At 33.7% G+C, this 16,122-nt stretch overlaps 1 protein-coding gene and 1 long non-coding RNA gene across 2 annotated transcripts; one reads left to right on the top strand and one right to left on the bottom strand.

Annotated features, from left to right (window-relative positions):
* Positions 1–552: 552 nt before the first annotated feature.
* On the bottom strand, positions 553–8,900 carry PECT1 (phosphorylethanolamine cytidylyltransferase 1). The gene is made up of 9 exons (XM_085727547.1): positions 8,459–8,900; positions 7,313–7,548; positions 6,918–7,105; positions 5,525–5,596; positions 4,370–4,437; positions 3,669–3,789; positions 3,129–3,194; positions 2,892–3,014; positions 553–963 (listed from the first exon to the last, which is right to left on the bottom strand). The coding sequence occupies exons 1-9, from the start codon at positions 8,779–8,781 to the stop codon at positions 892–894; spliced, it is 1,269 nt and encodes a 422-aa protein (XP_085583673.1). The 5' UTR covers positions 8,782–8,900; the 3' UTR covers positions 553–891.
* Positions 8,901–13,610: 4,710 nt separating this feature from the next.
* Positions 13,611–15,399, top strand: LOC146908445 (uncharacterized). Its single transcript, XR_015019664.1, has 3 exons — positions 13,611–13,762; positions 13,837–13,941; positions 15,239–15,399. It is a non-coding gene; the product is annotated as an uncharacterized LOC146908445 (long non-coding RNA).
* The last annotated feature ends 723 nt before the right edge of the window (positions 15,400–16,122 follow it).

A 16,122-nucleotide genomic window follows, 5' to 3' on the forward strand; every position in this document is an offset into this window, starting at 1 on the left:
ACACTGAATCACTTTGATAAATGATTTCTGCTAGACCAACACTTTAAAATCGGGTCAAGATCTTCTCATTTTCTCAAAGTAATGAAGATCACATTTTTTTTAGATATAGACACAAGCAGAATATTGATGGAACCTACTTTAAATATTTTAAAAAGTGAGCCTCACTTAAGAAATGAAAACAATCTCAACTTTTAATCACTCGAAATATCAACAATCAATGTTGAAGCTCATTGCTATCAATATTTTCTTGAGTAAAACAGTGACCTAGCAGATATTGATTCAATAAGAAAAATGAAAATGAGTTTAATTGAGGCAATCACCATCTTGTTAGGACAAAGATAAACTGCTCCTTCTAAGAGAATACTTTGGTTGTCATTAGAGTAATCACACAATTTTTAAATGTTGATTCCACAATAATGTGCACCCTTGTAAAATTCGTCATCAAACAATAACACTTAATCAGACCGATGAATGTATCCTTTTGAAAAAGCAATAATACACTGCAGCATGATATACTAAAAAAATAGTAAAAAACAATAATACTAATACGGATAGTGACAATCTTGTTTGACTTGAAGCATAAGCTGAACATTTTTGTTCACTAGTATGATCAATCACTCAAACTAATTGATAATAGCTTAGCTAACCACAATTCTTATCTGATAAAAACTTACATATTCATAAGGTTAAAATCAGTTTAATAAATTATAAATCAGAGGCGCGAACCACGAGGCCTAACTCGTGCTCATGGCTGAACAAAACTGTCATCTTCTCCACAAACAAAAATATAAAAAACAACTAAAAAGACATAGATAAGATAGATAAATAAGGAGTGTGTGAAATCCTGGTGGTGACCCCCCAATGTCTATGTCTCCAAATGACAGACATGAATCAGTCTCCAGACACGTGAGTCTTGCTCTCATAGTATTTTTTCTCACTTTCACCCTTCTTCTCATTGCGTTTCTGCATGCAAACAAAGAGTAAAAAGTAAGAAACAAAGTGCGAGACAATAACAAAGAGACAAATTTGCAGACACACACATGTGTTCATGATGAAAATGAGAAATTCTAGACATGTATTTCCAAGCTTCATGCACATGGTGCAAAGGAGGTGCAACCTAATGGGGAGTAATGAGCCTAAGATCTTGCAAAAAGGTCTTTTTGGTTGGAGAAAACAATTTCAATATTCATTTTCTAATTTTTAAATAAGATTCTTTTAAGAGAAAATGGGCCATGCACAGTCAGTGTAATTTTTTTACACCAACAACCAATCACAGCTTGCCACACAACAACTGCCTTTATTTAAAAACTGTCAAACGTGATGTTGCAAATTGAAGAGTTGTGATTGGATGTTAGAGTGCATATATATTAATCTCACTTTTAAAACAAAAAGTAAAATAAAAACAAAACAGTAGGTTTTGTAATTAGGAATTAAAACAGAAAAGATTTTATAAGACCGTATACCAAATCTCTCAAGAAAAGAAGTACAATGGTTGAAAAGGAAAACATAATGTGTGCCAAGGAAAGTGAGGACATAACATTCCCAATAAAGAAGAAAACCACACTCCACAAGGGAAAACTCTTGGTCTTGGTAGTTGTGAAAGTGATATACTATCACACCACCTTCCATTTAATATGAAGACTTCATAATTGAAAGTGATATGCTAACTACAACACCCACTAACACTTCACACAAATCAAAATCTATGTGAAAAAAGAAGCATTTTACATGAAACCAGCAACACACGGGAACAAGCAGGAAAGAGGGACAGTTGACATTGTAAATATAAAAAATAATTGATCCAGCTCCTCTAAAGTATCAACCATCGATGAAGAAATCAATAATTTAAATTATATCTACATGCATAACTAATTATGAATGTGATGAAATATTAACCATTGATTTTCTGACTTTTCTAACTATGCACTTCGGATGAGCCAAATCCAAAAATAATATATATTAGCATAGAAAGAAACCTTCTTGTTTAGTTTCCAGCCTATACATTCTTACCACAATCACGCAGCATATAATATCAGTCATGATAATACAGAAAGTGGGAAAAAAGACTGTTGATAGAATCCAACTCCAGTCACAACGATCTCTTAATCGACTGCTCCATCATCATCTCCAAGCAAATTAGCCAACTGCCTCATTATCAAGTTGAAGCAAGTTGGCTAACCGTAGTTAACTAAACTGTATTAACACAATTTAGCGGAGCAGACATCATCTCAAAATGCAGAAGAGTCAAACCTTATCCCACTAGATGGATCATATATATTGATGTTATTGAGCTCTAACATAATTTTTCACTAAAACCATTTAAATTAAAATCTTTATGATTTCTGTTACACAGATCAATTGCTTCAGTCTTCCATCACTCCTTACAATCCTACTCGATCACTTTTCTCACCAACGCTTCAATAAGTGCCACTCCAACATCTTGCTCACTTTTCTCACACAAGGTACTTACAAAAAATTTCAATTAAAAAAAGAAGAAGCGGTCTTCAACAATAAAACGATATATAGAGAGCTTTGAGTGAAAAAGAGTCTTGGCTTGGTACACAGGAATCCTATTTTTATTAGAATTAGAATAACTAGTTAATTCACAAGAGCAAGAATTCCGACACTGTATAGCCAACACCGTATGAAATACATGTCTATTTAGTGTTTTTGGGTCCCGGAGATAGAGAATAAATGATTAAAAAAGCCAAAACTGTATTGAATATGGTGTCTGTGTTTGAAATCTTATTTTGAAAAACATTTCTGAATTCAAAATGATTATGATAAAAATTATGTTATCATTCTAAAAGTGACAGAGACAGTGATAAGTTCGAGAATCCAACTGTATGAAAATGAACTAACCAAACAAAAATGAAAAGGTCTGAATTTACCTGGTATGCCTCGTGATTTGATACAATCCTCCTAATTATTGTAGTAGTTGTTATATCTAAAGGACTATCTAAAATTTGGAAGATGCCCAAGCTAATGGGAACGGCATATGGATTTGATTGTTCCTGTACGAAAATTAATGTCAATAACAACTAATAAGGAAGAAAATCTCTAAATGCAGAACCAACTTAACACCCTCTTGCAAGAAAAAGCACTAATCATAAATACATCAAATTTACCTTCTGAAAATCAGTATTCTCTGCAGTTGTTCCATGAACAACTAATGAGATGTTAAATGTTGTGATCTGCATTCAAATAATTTAAACTATGAGTCACATCAGAACAATCCACGACTCAATAATTCATTAATAGCAGAATTCAAAGCAGCTGGTTTGAGAGGAACATGTTCCGATTGAATCAACCAGCAAATTGTCACAAAATCTTATTGGCACTTAAGAAAAACCAGTTTTCGCTACATTTCTTAACAACAGCAATAATCTATCCAACTATTTGGGGTCAGGTACATTGCTGCATTGATCACTTAAAAAATAATCTAATTTATGCATTCTAAAACCAGAACAACTTAAAAGAGTGGTTTCATGTGATAATTCTTATGTAGTTTAAAGATTTAGAATTTCAAAATAACCTTTGCTTTAATTATTAATATTTCCATTACATATCATAACAAATAATAAAAGCTCAAAAATGTTTATAGCAATCGAAAAGAATCATCATATACAAATAACATAAAAAAATAAACAAGCAAAAATTAGACTGACCATATCCTTGGACACTTCCCATGGCGCACCAATTATAACCTCATCCACATAGCGACATGCTAGCACACTTAGACTTCTTTCATGAAGGCTCATGATGGGACGATGCAATCCCCTAGTTGCACTGCAAAGCCAAAAAAAATAGAACATTGTCACCTTGTGCACTATATAAACATCAACAATTATAGATAGATGCTCATATTAAGGTAAATGGAGTTTGTGTTGATTCTAAGAAGTTTCTTGTCTATCACTCTGGAGTTGTGTATTTCAACAGAAGCTTGCTAATTAATCAGATGCGTTCTTAAGCACGTTCAACAACTGTGAATTGCTATTTTTCTCAGTACTATTGCCCCCCAGTTTATAGGATTAAGAGTGATATATCCCATGCTTCCATAATTACGATACAAGTTATCTTTTTCTGTCTTTTTTATTTTACATTAGAGTTGGTGTTCACTCTAAGAAGTTTGATATGGTAAAAAATGGTCAATTATGTTACTTTAATATTGATGCATGTAGTGTGTGTGTGTGTGTGTGTGTGTGTGTGTGTGTGTGTTAACATAGCCAGTACAACACTGTCCAACAATAATTCCATTGCAGATTTTCGACTTGCTTCCATTCACTTTTGATAACAACGATACCAAGTACAATATATTATATTTCAACATAAAAGGTAGGAAAAAGCAATAGATGTAAACGTTTGCAACCTGACTGTCTGGTCCGTGTGTATTCCAACAAGAAGAAAATCTCCACGATCCCTGGCAAGCCTCAGGATCTATATAAAATGAAGAACAGTTGATAAAAGGTACAACATCCATTTAAACAAATCTGATGGTAACAAGCATGGAGGCAAAAATAAATGACAGTCTAGTACAATAAGGAAAAATAAAAGGCTTTCGAAGAGTTTCTTTTAAAAGAAAAGGTATTTTTTTTCCTCATAGAATAATTTGGAACTAAAGGGCTCTAAGTCAAAGACCTATAGGTTAACACCAGCAATAAATAATTGGGTCTTATTTGGATATGGTCAGGCAGACTCAAGAGGTGTTGCGATCTGATTTCCATTCCTCTCCAACAGTGGCTATAGTGTTGTAACATGACAGAATCTGAACAAATCGTTATTGTTCTGTGGGCAATGCACTATTTTGGACAAAGTGTAGTCAAATAGCGGCGTTATAGCACTGTAGTATAACGGAATTTGAACAAACTGGTATTTTCCACAATCCGTGATTGACAATACTGCCTTCAACCATGCACTCCTTCCTATTTGTGTCCTTCCAATTTACCACATGACACCATTCTTCCATTCCTTCCTGAAATAACCACTTTAAGCAACTTTGGTAGTGAATGCCCGTGTTTGAATTAAAATGATCAGAATCACAATTTCAGGGATGCTTGAGTAACCCTGAAGGCATTACCAAGAACCCCATCTATCAAAGGACAGCCCATTAATTGAGGCTCCCAGCAATGTATGGTCTAGAGAGGATAAGATGTTCACATTAGGCAACTAAAATATGCGATGTTGTAGCAACCTCCAGTTGCATCTTGGCCTACCCTCCTTACAAACTCATCTGATAACCAAAACACTTTAATTTCTATTGCCAGAGATAACAATCTGGCAAATGGCAACAGATTATTGAATAAGAACACGATCGGTTAGCTTATATTCTACTCACTACAGACCTAGCATTTGAGAAACAAGGTGCGTGCTTGGATTAACTTACTTTGCATCAAAACAGCTTACTATCATCATGTTAATGAGGGAACTTTGAACAAAAATATATTTTTAGGTAATGATCGGACAGAACAAAAATACTATGCAGTGAATTATTAAGCAATTATATGATAAAGTATGCAAGCAATACCTCTACATGTCCAGCATGAAAGAGATCAAAAGCGCCATCTATATATACAATCCGTGCATCAGGTCCTGGACTCTGGAACAGCAAGCATGAGTAGGTTATCACGTGATACGAAGAAATTACTGAAATACACATAATTCTAATTTGGCGAAAAATATTATACCATCTCTAAGTAGCAAGAAATCAATATATTTGTGTATGCAATGGAGAGAAATAAATCAACCATGAAAGTTCAATCACAGGTGTAAAAAAAAGGAGACTGGCTAGACAAGTCATTCATGTCTCAAAGCAAGCATGTCTTGGCTACTGTGTAGTTCTTTTTACGGTTTTTCATGAATGTTACTGCTTTAACAATTACCATAGGTGATCACAACATGTTCAGATCAACCCACGAACCCAAACAAAAGATATGCTTAAGAAATGAATTTCGGGAGGGTTAGGTATGTTGCATTGATTACTTTTGTAAACCGCACATCCCCCATTCTGATGTTTTCCTAATTCTAATAATCTGATGCATACACCATAGGCAACTAAAAGGAAATGCAATAGTTACATAGTTCACTTTCCCAAACCCTATAGCATATATGTTTGAGCGAAGTAAACCCCTTTCGAAATCTCTTGTGCCTTGGACCCAGTAGAAGCAAGTTGCTTAATCCTATTACAAATCAGCAGCTTAGCCAATGAAACAGACATACCTAAGAAATGAATTTTCAGAGGGTTGAGTAAGCTGCATTCATCGCGAGGTTTATAATTGTATGCATCCATTCTGCTGTTTTCCAAATTTTTATAACCTGATTCCATACTGTATTAGTTAACTACACTTTAATGTCATCCTTTCAAAACAAACTCTACCTTGGCACTTGGTTAAACCTTGAATCGTTCCATTTACTACTACCAACAATATCCAATCAACACCTATTATCATTTGCTACCAACTTAATTCCCCACATCAATGCCTAGCAACATGGCTAAATATGGGGAGGGTTGAGTAGCTCAACTGGTTTAAGCTAAGGGTTAAAAGGAGAAAATACTAACATTTTCCTGTTAAAAAAAATAAACGTAAGCTAAATTTTTCTATTTCCTAAGGCCTAGGCTTCCCGGTCAGTTTACTGCTCCATGACCCAAGTCCCTGTAAATAACAAGTTCATAAAACAAGCCGGACGAAAAATTCTCAAGTGATCCAATTGACAAGGACATAAGACATAATGAATTTCTCAATGGTAATTGGTAAATGCCCAAATAATCATTCCAATTGACCAATATCACGACGTGAAACATACACAATTCAAGCATCACAAAGATTCAAGGATGCAAAGCAAACATAATTTAGGTAAAGAAGTCAATAACAAGCTTATATGCAGTCATAAATCAGAATGAAGATTTTATATAAACATACCCTCCCGTTTGAGAACTGAACAATTCTACGAGATGTAGGCAGAAAATGAGATACACGGGTTCCACTAGCAACAACACCGCCGTCTTCAAACTTCTGCTGACCCCGGCCATTGCTGAACTGTCTTTGTAAAGAAGAATGATTATGAGTGTCGGCAATATTCCTTTCTCTTACACAGAGAAGCATTCGACCTGCACATGAATATTTTGTATAACATTAGTTATACATTTTTTAATGTATTCTGAAGCAACTCTATCATAGCAAAGTACCTCTATGCAATAATTTATGAAAACTCCATACAACAACGACAAACAAAGCCGAATAGCACAAATACCAAATAAAGAAATGTCACTTCATTTGAAAGTAAGCATAGCATGATAAGTGACAACACTACTGACCAACAATATCAGTGCTGGAAACTCCTTCCGTGCGCTTTATCTGTTTATAACGGCCAGCCTTTTTGGCATGAGCATAAGCATCAGTTCCATCAGGTAGAACACAAGGATCATCCCCATGAATAATGTAATCTATATTATACTCATCAAAAAGCTTCTTCATGAATTCCTCAGTAATGGCATATGGAGCTTCAGGAATAACCTCATCAACCCATTTCACAGCATTCACCATAATCAACCTGTCACACACATCACCATAATCAACATCTCAGAAAAATACCAAACAAACAAATCAAAATAACCACATCAAAATCACAAAATAAAACAAATATACCAAATCAGAAATGAGTTCAACTTCGATACACTCACTATCAGGGTAAAATGTTCTATCCTGTCAGCAAATCACAATCAATCATATGTTACGCTTACAATATACAACGACAACAACTAAGCCTTTCCCGCTAAGTGGGAATGGCTACATGAATCAAATTACGCCATGATTTTCTTTCATAAACCATATTTAGGTTCAGCTCATTAATCTCTAAATCTTTCTTAATAGTTTTTCTAGGTCTTCCTCTATCTCTAGTGATCCGGCTAAACTCCATCTGATCTACTCTCCTTAGTACAGAATCTACAAATCTTTCTACATGTTCAAACCACCTGAGCCTATTTTCCACCATATATTCTACTATAGGTGTTACCTCAACTCTCTCTAATATTGCCATTTCTAATCCTATCACATCTAGTCTTACCACACATCCAACACTATATCAAGATCTCCGCTAAATTTATTTTATTCTAGTGTTGGTTCCTCATCGTTCAACACTTTGTTCCATACAACATCGTCAATCTTATAGTTGTAGGATAAACTTTTCATTTCGTATCGCATAAAACACACGAGGCTTTCCTATGTTTCAACCACTGAGCTTGAATTCAATGATTTACATCTGCTTCTATGATTAAATCCATCGTAAATTCATTTAAACAAATACCATACATACCATGTAAGTGCAATCAATTAAAAAGATGAAAAGCACATCAAAACTATATAAATAATATAATTTATTAAATAAAAAAAACAGCTTTTTATCCAGAAATGGTAAATTAAATATATGAAATAACAAAAAATAAGAAATAAAAAAATTGAACCTTTCATGTAAAGGGGTAACAGGAGGACCCTTATTAGCAATAATTTCATCATCACTAACAACACCAACAATCAATTGATCACCAAGAGCACGAGCTTGACGCAAAGCATTACAATGACCATAATGCATCATATCAAAACAACCATCCATATAAACACGAATCGGTTTTTTATTCCTTCTTCTACCATTCTTTTTCCACAACCCAAATGGCCCAGAAGATGAATAAAAACCTAATACTGATACACCAACGATGATAACTCCGACCAACCACTTCACCGCCGCATTAGATTCAACACTGCTAGTGATACCCCCCATTTTGTTCATTCACCGATGAGTTTTCTTCCTCATTCGAAGGGAATAAACGTGAAAAGAAGCAAAATATTCGGTTTTGTTTGGATTGGATGCTGAATTGAATTGAATTGAATTGATGAATGGGGAGGAATAAGAAAAAGGAAAAAGAGAATTTTTTTTATTTCCTTTTTCAGGTTATTATTGTTGAGAGTGAAAAAAAATAGAAATGGACCATTGATACAGACATCGTGGAAGTTATACCCTGTACCCCGACACATGTACTTTCACCCCTACAAATCTTCAAAAATTCCAATTTTACCCTATTTATTATTTAACATTTTACACCTTAATTTGTCACTCTTACTTTCACCATTTCTCATTCAAATTCACCCCACATGATATTCTTTCAGGTATGTATGTCCGATTTATTCCTCCTATAATACATTTCTAAAATTTACACTCATCTTTACATGTCCCAAAGGTATACCGAAAAATTGTACACATCCTTTCCGAAAAAAGTTATCATATGAATATATAATAATTTAGGTTCCTGCTTGCAAGCATATGTCATGTGTGTGATGAAGCACCTTTACGTGCACCGGTGATCACAAAAAAGTGATAGAACTTACAAAAACTGCTCTAACAAATTTTAAGCCTACAATTATGAAGTCGATGGCACAACCTGTAATCAGATAATGATTCCGATTCCAACACAACCATATGGTTAAACAATTCGGTAACCTAGAAAACCTTGAAATACCCAGAAATCCTCAATCAAAGATTCCAATAAACGATTGAGAGTACAAACACAACCATAAAGAGAAACAATTAACAATAACATTGTGGTTGATGCCTGCAAAATAAAAATCAAATCAAATGTTTTGGGAAAAAAATGGTTTGATAATGCTTGTTGTTTGTTGTTCGAACGTTTTCCAGAATAAGGTGGGGGTGAATATTTGTTGTGCGTTTCCAGAAAAAGGGTGGGGTGAACAAAGAGTAATTGAGTTTTATTTTATATAAAGGGTACAATTGAAACTTTATGTTAAATGTTGGGGTCAAGGTATAAATGCAGGGGTGTGAGGTATAACTTCCAGACATCGTTGTTGAGACATACAGACCACACAGGCAGCCCATCGTATGTAGTAGTCTCTCTCACATGTCGGCCCAATCAATTTTATATTTAAAAAAGCATTGTTGATTTTTTTCATGCATGTAAAAAACTTTGTTTTTAACCTAGTTATTGAACTCCGAGTTTTACCAAATCACGGATGGTTCAGAAGAATCTGAGTTTGATTTTTGGGTTGAATAATATTTTGTAAGACTTCTTTATCGAACTCTGGATTGTTAAAGCATCATTTCCCATAGGGAACTGGAGGGTTAATGCAAAAAGTGTTTATTTCATATTTTTGGATAGATAGACGAAATGACAATAGTCATCGAAAATTCACACACACAACTGAAGGAATTGAGGTTTCACAATGTCTAGCCTAATAATTTAGGCGTGTTTGTCAGTTGAGCTAGAATTTGTGGACAAAAATGTTTCTTTTAGTAGGGAAATGTTGACAAATTAGTGATGATGTTAGTTTTCAGTGGTTAAATATTAGACCACTTGCTTTAAAAAAAATTATGCCTTTTACCTCACAAACCGAGCTACCTACTTGAGTGTGTGTTGTGTTTCATTAGATGTGTTTGCTTAAACATCTTAGTTCAACATATGTTCATTTCCTTTCAAAGACATATGTTTATAAATTATAAATAATTTCTCAAGAGTTGTTGTTACATGAATTTGTTTGTGTTGACGGTTGGTTCATTTGTCATTCCTTAAAAGATGGGTTTGATCTTTATAGGCTCGTCTATGGTTTAATAAGATTTGCGGCCTTTTACATATCACTTTCTTTTGTAATCTGGTTTCATACCCCCCACATTGGGTTTGCCGTGTTGTATTTATGGTGATACGTCTGCAACGCACCTGGGTTCATTAGTTTACTAGATTTTTGTCTAGTTGTATTTTTATACCACTTTTGTCAATTCTTGTTGTAATACCCTTTTATGACAAATTATATAGTTTCTGGGTCATGTGTATGCCTCAAGGTTTTTTGTACTTCTTTTGAATTTAATATATTTTCCTTTGCTTAAAAAATTGATAGTTACACTTTAGTAGTTAAAGTTAGCTAAAGTTCTTTGCAGAATTTGTCATGAAAAGTTTGTTAAAACCATCTGAAAATACATGTTATAAGAATTTATATAAGCTCTTCTTTAATACATCAAAAAAAAAAAAAAAAAGCTCTTCTTCTTTCTTTTTTAAGGTCAAAACAACTCATTCAATTTCATGAAAATTGAGAGAAGTAATACACTTTGGTGGATGATAGTAATTGTTTGGAATAGACCGTAATATGGACATTCGTACTAAGCAGTGTATGATCATATTTGTTTTCTTCTGAAACCTTGAGGATGACAAACATTATAAGTAGATAAAAACTCGGTTGTCTAACTCAAGAACATGCTTAAAACCATGATTACGAACAAGTTGGAACACAATAAACACTTGCTTCATTGTAAGCACGCTTAGTGTGTCAAAACAAGAGCACCATTATTGTCTCAAAAAACAACATTCACACCAAAACATGCATAAGGCAATAAAATGGTGTAGTCCATATTGAACAACGTTGATATCATTCACTTGAAAAGAACCCTCATTCAACCAAGTGCAACACACCTCAAACAACTTATGACACATGAACATATGTTATAAGATAAGTTCAAATAAGATTCAAATAGGTTCTTTCATTGTTTTATAAAAAAAAAAAAAAAAATTCTTGTTATGACATGTATCTCTTGTTGTAAATTACTTTAATTGGATTGGATACGAAGAGAGAAAATGATTAAAAAAAAAACCATTTGAGGTCCATAAATGTTGTTTAGGATACAAATATTTTGTGAAGGTTTTTATCTAATCTAATTTCTTTAACATAATTAAAGTCGGTTGTCACAACCTATTGTGGAGCTTCATCCAATAAGACTCGCAAGTTCGAACTATTTTTCTTCTCAAGGGTTTGCCCTATCGAATTTGAGTTTTGATACACTTGTTGAGAGTATGCATGAGCAACGAAAACAAAAACTAACTAATGATTAGGACTACCTAGTATAGGTTTTTTTTTTTGAGCAAACTACCTAGTATAGTTGACATTGTATTTTCACCTGTAATCTAAATGCAATGCATTTGGATATATATAATATTTGTTTAATTTATTCTTGGACAATGTCAGAGTCAGACTAATTATTCATGACTTGTACAACCAGTCACCCACAAGATTGAGTATCTCATATTACTGTGTTTATTTCGCTGTTACCAATCAAAGGAGCATGCTACTAACTCAACATTTACGTGACTTTCAATTCAAGGACCCAATAGACTTTAATCCATTTCAACTTGTGGATAAACATAATTTGTGTTGGGGAGTCTAGGGAGCTCCGGGAACGGCAATGGGCGAAACGTCCAGGACATAAGAGACTTAAACACCACACTCTTACCCAAAACCTTAAGGCATCAGATATATGGGTCCTCTCTCTTATATTTTCAACGTTTCCTCCATTCATAGCCGATGTGGAACATAATCACTCACACTTGATTTCGAACAATCTCCCTCTCAAGTGTGACTCACCCACATCACTTGCCTAATCCATACTAGGATCCCGTTTCCACTCCCCCACCGAGTCTAACCAGAGCACTGATACCAGTTGTTGGAGAGTCCGATGTGGGCGGTCCCCAGACCCCCCTCACTGACCCAACAATTTGATTATGATATCACTTGTTATGTCCATAGACAAGAAATAATGTAATTACACGATCGACAAGTGTCCTTACAAATCAATCCAAGACTTTCAATATTATTTTTATCATTCACATGTTTCGTCCCAAGAGATCACCAATGTAAGTGATCCAAATCACTATTTTTTTTCCATCTTGTTGTTATTTGTGGCACAATTAAACTCTTTAAATAATCCAGTAATTGTATATTTTCTTATAACTTTTTTTAATGCTTTTTTTACCTTTGATGTGCTAGTTTAATGGTAAGAGCTTAGTTAGCCAGATCTCTTCAAAAACGATTGTAAAATGAATATTAGTATCACTTTAATTCATAAAAAAAGTTCATTCCCAAATTCTTTTTAAGAAAAATAAAAATAAAAGAGTTCTATATAATCTAAATGCATGCAAGATGAGTAGTCACTTCCTACTAAGTTCTGTGAATTCACAAGAGACATAATTTAATTTCTCTCATCATTTACTTAAGCAGCCAAAATCTTAATGTAACATCCCAATATTTTTACCCGTTGCTTTTATAATTTTCTTGATTTCCACTATTTATTTAATAAGTTGGTGTGGAAAAAAAAATAGGATAATCATTCCATACATGACTTATTTTTATTCAATTAATTTTATGATGTATGTTTATTTATAATCTATTTTAGAGTTAATAATTTGTATTATATTATTTTATTATTTGGTCCTCTATTTTGATACGGTCATACATGTTCTTTTTGTGGCCTAATTGCCAAGCCAAAACATTGCAACTACCTCCTAATTATTTGGTTTAGTGGTCTTGCTTGAGTTAAGAAATTATTAACAACCCATGTTCCTTTTATCGTGGTATAATAAAATTAATTAGAGATTGTTGTTGCCAAATTATTTGTATCCACTACCAATCAACGTGCATATTTCTTTCTCTCTATATGACACTTTCTTGCAGTAAAATTTTGGAGTCAGTGAAATAGTTATTTGGTTCCTAAAATCAAGCCACGCCTATCTGATATTAAATAAACTATCACAAGCACGTTGCCAGACCAAAGAAATAAAAAAAAAACGCCAAACTTCCCTTTTAGCTCTGCCTTTTTATTTCTGCTTCACGGTTACCTCAGGCTACACAGTTGCACCAAGAAATTCTCACGATGAATCATTTGTTCATGGAAAATAAATTCTAGTCTTATTGTCCTTCGATTTTCGTGTAGAACCAAGGTATGACCTTCCTGTTATTTGTCATTATTCCTCATGTCTCCACCGTCTCTAATATTAAGATCTCCTTTTTGAAGTTTTGAGTAGTTCCCCTCTTGCAAGCTCTTTGTGCGGAAGTAGAAGTCTCGCTAGGATGTGTGGAACTAAAAGTCTCATTTAGGAATAAAGCGTATAACTATAAGGTAAGGGCTTTTTCCCCATACGTCCATACTAAGTACTACGATGATGTTGTGAATTAGAAGTAGAAATTCTTGTCCTTAGAAAAGAAAAACAATTAAAATATTTCTTTTAAGTGGTAAAATTTAACCTTTTATAAAAGTGATTATTTAAATTAAGATTTATATGATGATTGTGCACGACAATTTGGTCTGGAATGATATTCTTTTTTTTATTTTATTATGTTTTTATGTTTTTTTTTATCTTGGATATAAATTTTAGAAATAATGATGATATAGTACCTGAAATCCTTGAATAAATTAATATCAGTCTATTTTTTTGTATATATGTACTATATTATTTCCTGGAGAAAAATACTTGTGGTGTTATTTTCCTTCCTTGCGGTCAAATATAATAGTAAAAGTCCAATGTTAGCATATATGAGCCTATATATTTCTTGGAGCAAAAATTGCTTAAGTTTTATTTTGTCTTCCTGTACGGTTAAAAAGATCAGTAACAATCTAAATTTGTAGTATATGTATAGCTAATTAATTATTATAGCTAACAAACAATAGTTAATGTATTCTACAATAGTCTGAAAGAATTAGGTTGATGAACTATAAGAATGAACTTTGTTTATTACTCATGAATATGTATGTGTGGGTAAGACTTAATATATTAACTCAAAAGATGAAAGGTAGATCCTCCTTTTATGTGTGGGTATATTTTTGGGCTGATGGATATAAATGTGAGTTTTATTGAAAATATTGTCATTGATTATGTTGGTGATGTGAGATATATGATTATTTCTGTGTGGTGCCTTTGTGGCGGGTAAATATCATATTTTATTGGTGTGCCTTAGTGGCGGGTTGTGATTATGTTCTGTGTGGTGCCTTAGTGGCGGATTTTAGTCTGCATTTTCATGATCATGCATGGCATATGCATCTGTGTGGTGCCTTAGTGGCGGGAATTGCAATTATATTCTGTGTGGATGCCTTAGTGGCGGGAATTGCAATTATATTTCTGTGTGGCGCCTGTGTGGCGGGTTATATCCGGATCATATAGTTATAAGAGCATGCATCTTACGCATAATTGCATTGAGTCTGTTGTATACATGTGATTGATTATTGACTTAAAACTATTTTATTGCAAATAAGATGTGTGTGAACCTTACTTTGAAGCATATGACTTGAATGTATTTTTCTTAATTCTTTTTGATTGATAAGTTTTGATATTATCTATTTCATGACATTATTTCTGGTGCTTTGAGTATGAACCAATTTGGATAAGGAAATTGACCCTTACATTAATATAATGTTGTAGGTACCAAAGATGATATATGAAGTTTGATGTGTGATGAAAGCGTACGCGGGGACAAAATTGGGTTTTTGATCGAATTGTACTTTGAAAAGTGATTTGAAGGATATTTATGTTAAGAATTTTTGTATAGGTTTTTATTAAGAATTTATTATTATTGAGGAAAAAAAATATAATAGTGGTTTTTCTAAAAATGAAAATGAATTAGGCGTAATGTCTTGGACCAAAATCCGGGGCGTTACACTTAATTTCTCATACCATCCTAAATTGATTATTTTTTTATAAAAAATAATCAATTTAGGTTGGTATAAGTATTTTTTTTTTGTTGGATAAGCCAGAAGAAAGGACATACATCAAGAGAAAGCATCGACATCCCAACTAGGTTGGCACCTCGGAGAACCTCCTTCATATGCCGTCAAACTCAAAATCTTATTAAAAAAAGGGGGAAAATATGTACAAGAGGGGGGGATTAGGCCAAAACCCTCGAAACAAGAAAGAGAGAAAAAAGAACAAATAAAAGAACAACAGACTATGGGAGTCTGGAATTAGGAAGACCGCATCTGTCCCGGGAGAAATCAAAACTCAAAACTGGGGTAAAGTAGTTAACCAAACAGAACCTTGAACGGCATGTCCCATGTTAGCCAACTTGTCAGCACAACAGTTACCTTCTCTGTTATGTGAGAGGAGATTACATGCACGCTAAGATTACAAGCATTATAACATCTATTACGCAAAAGTAACAATGGCTTATGCGACAAAAATAAATTTTTTAAAGTAACTCTAGAGTGTGATCGTTACCAATACCTCTAACGTTCTAGTAGAAAAAATTCATTGGGGGATGGAGAAGGTTCTCCCCTAGATCGGGTAGGATACGGCGGCTTCCCATCAAG

This window comes from Medicago sativa, chromosome 7 (genome assembly GCF_051527215.1).
Source record: "Medicago sativa cultivar Bolivia chromosome 7, Bolivia_mono, whole genome shotgun sequence".
Lineage (NCBI taxonomy): Eukaryota > Viridiplantae > Streptophyta > Magnoliopsida > Fabales > Fabaceae > Medicago > Medicago sativa.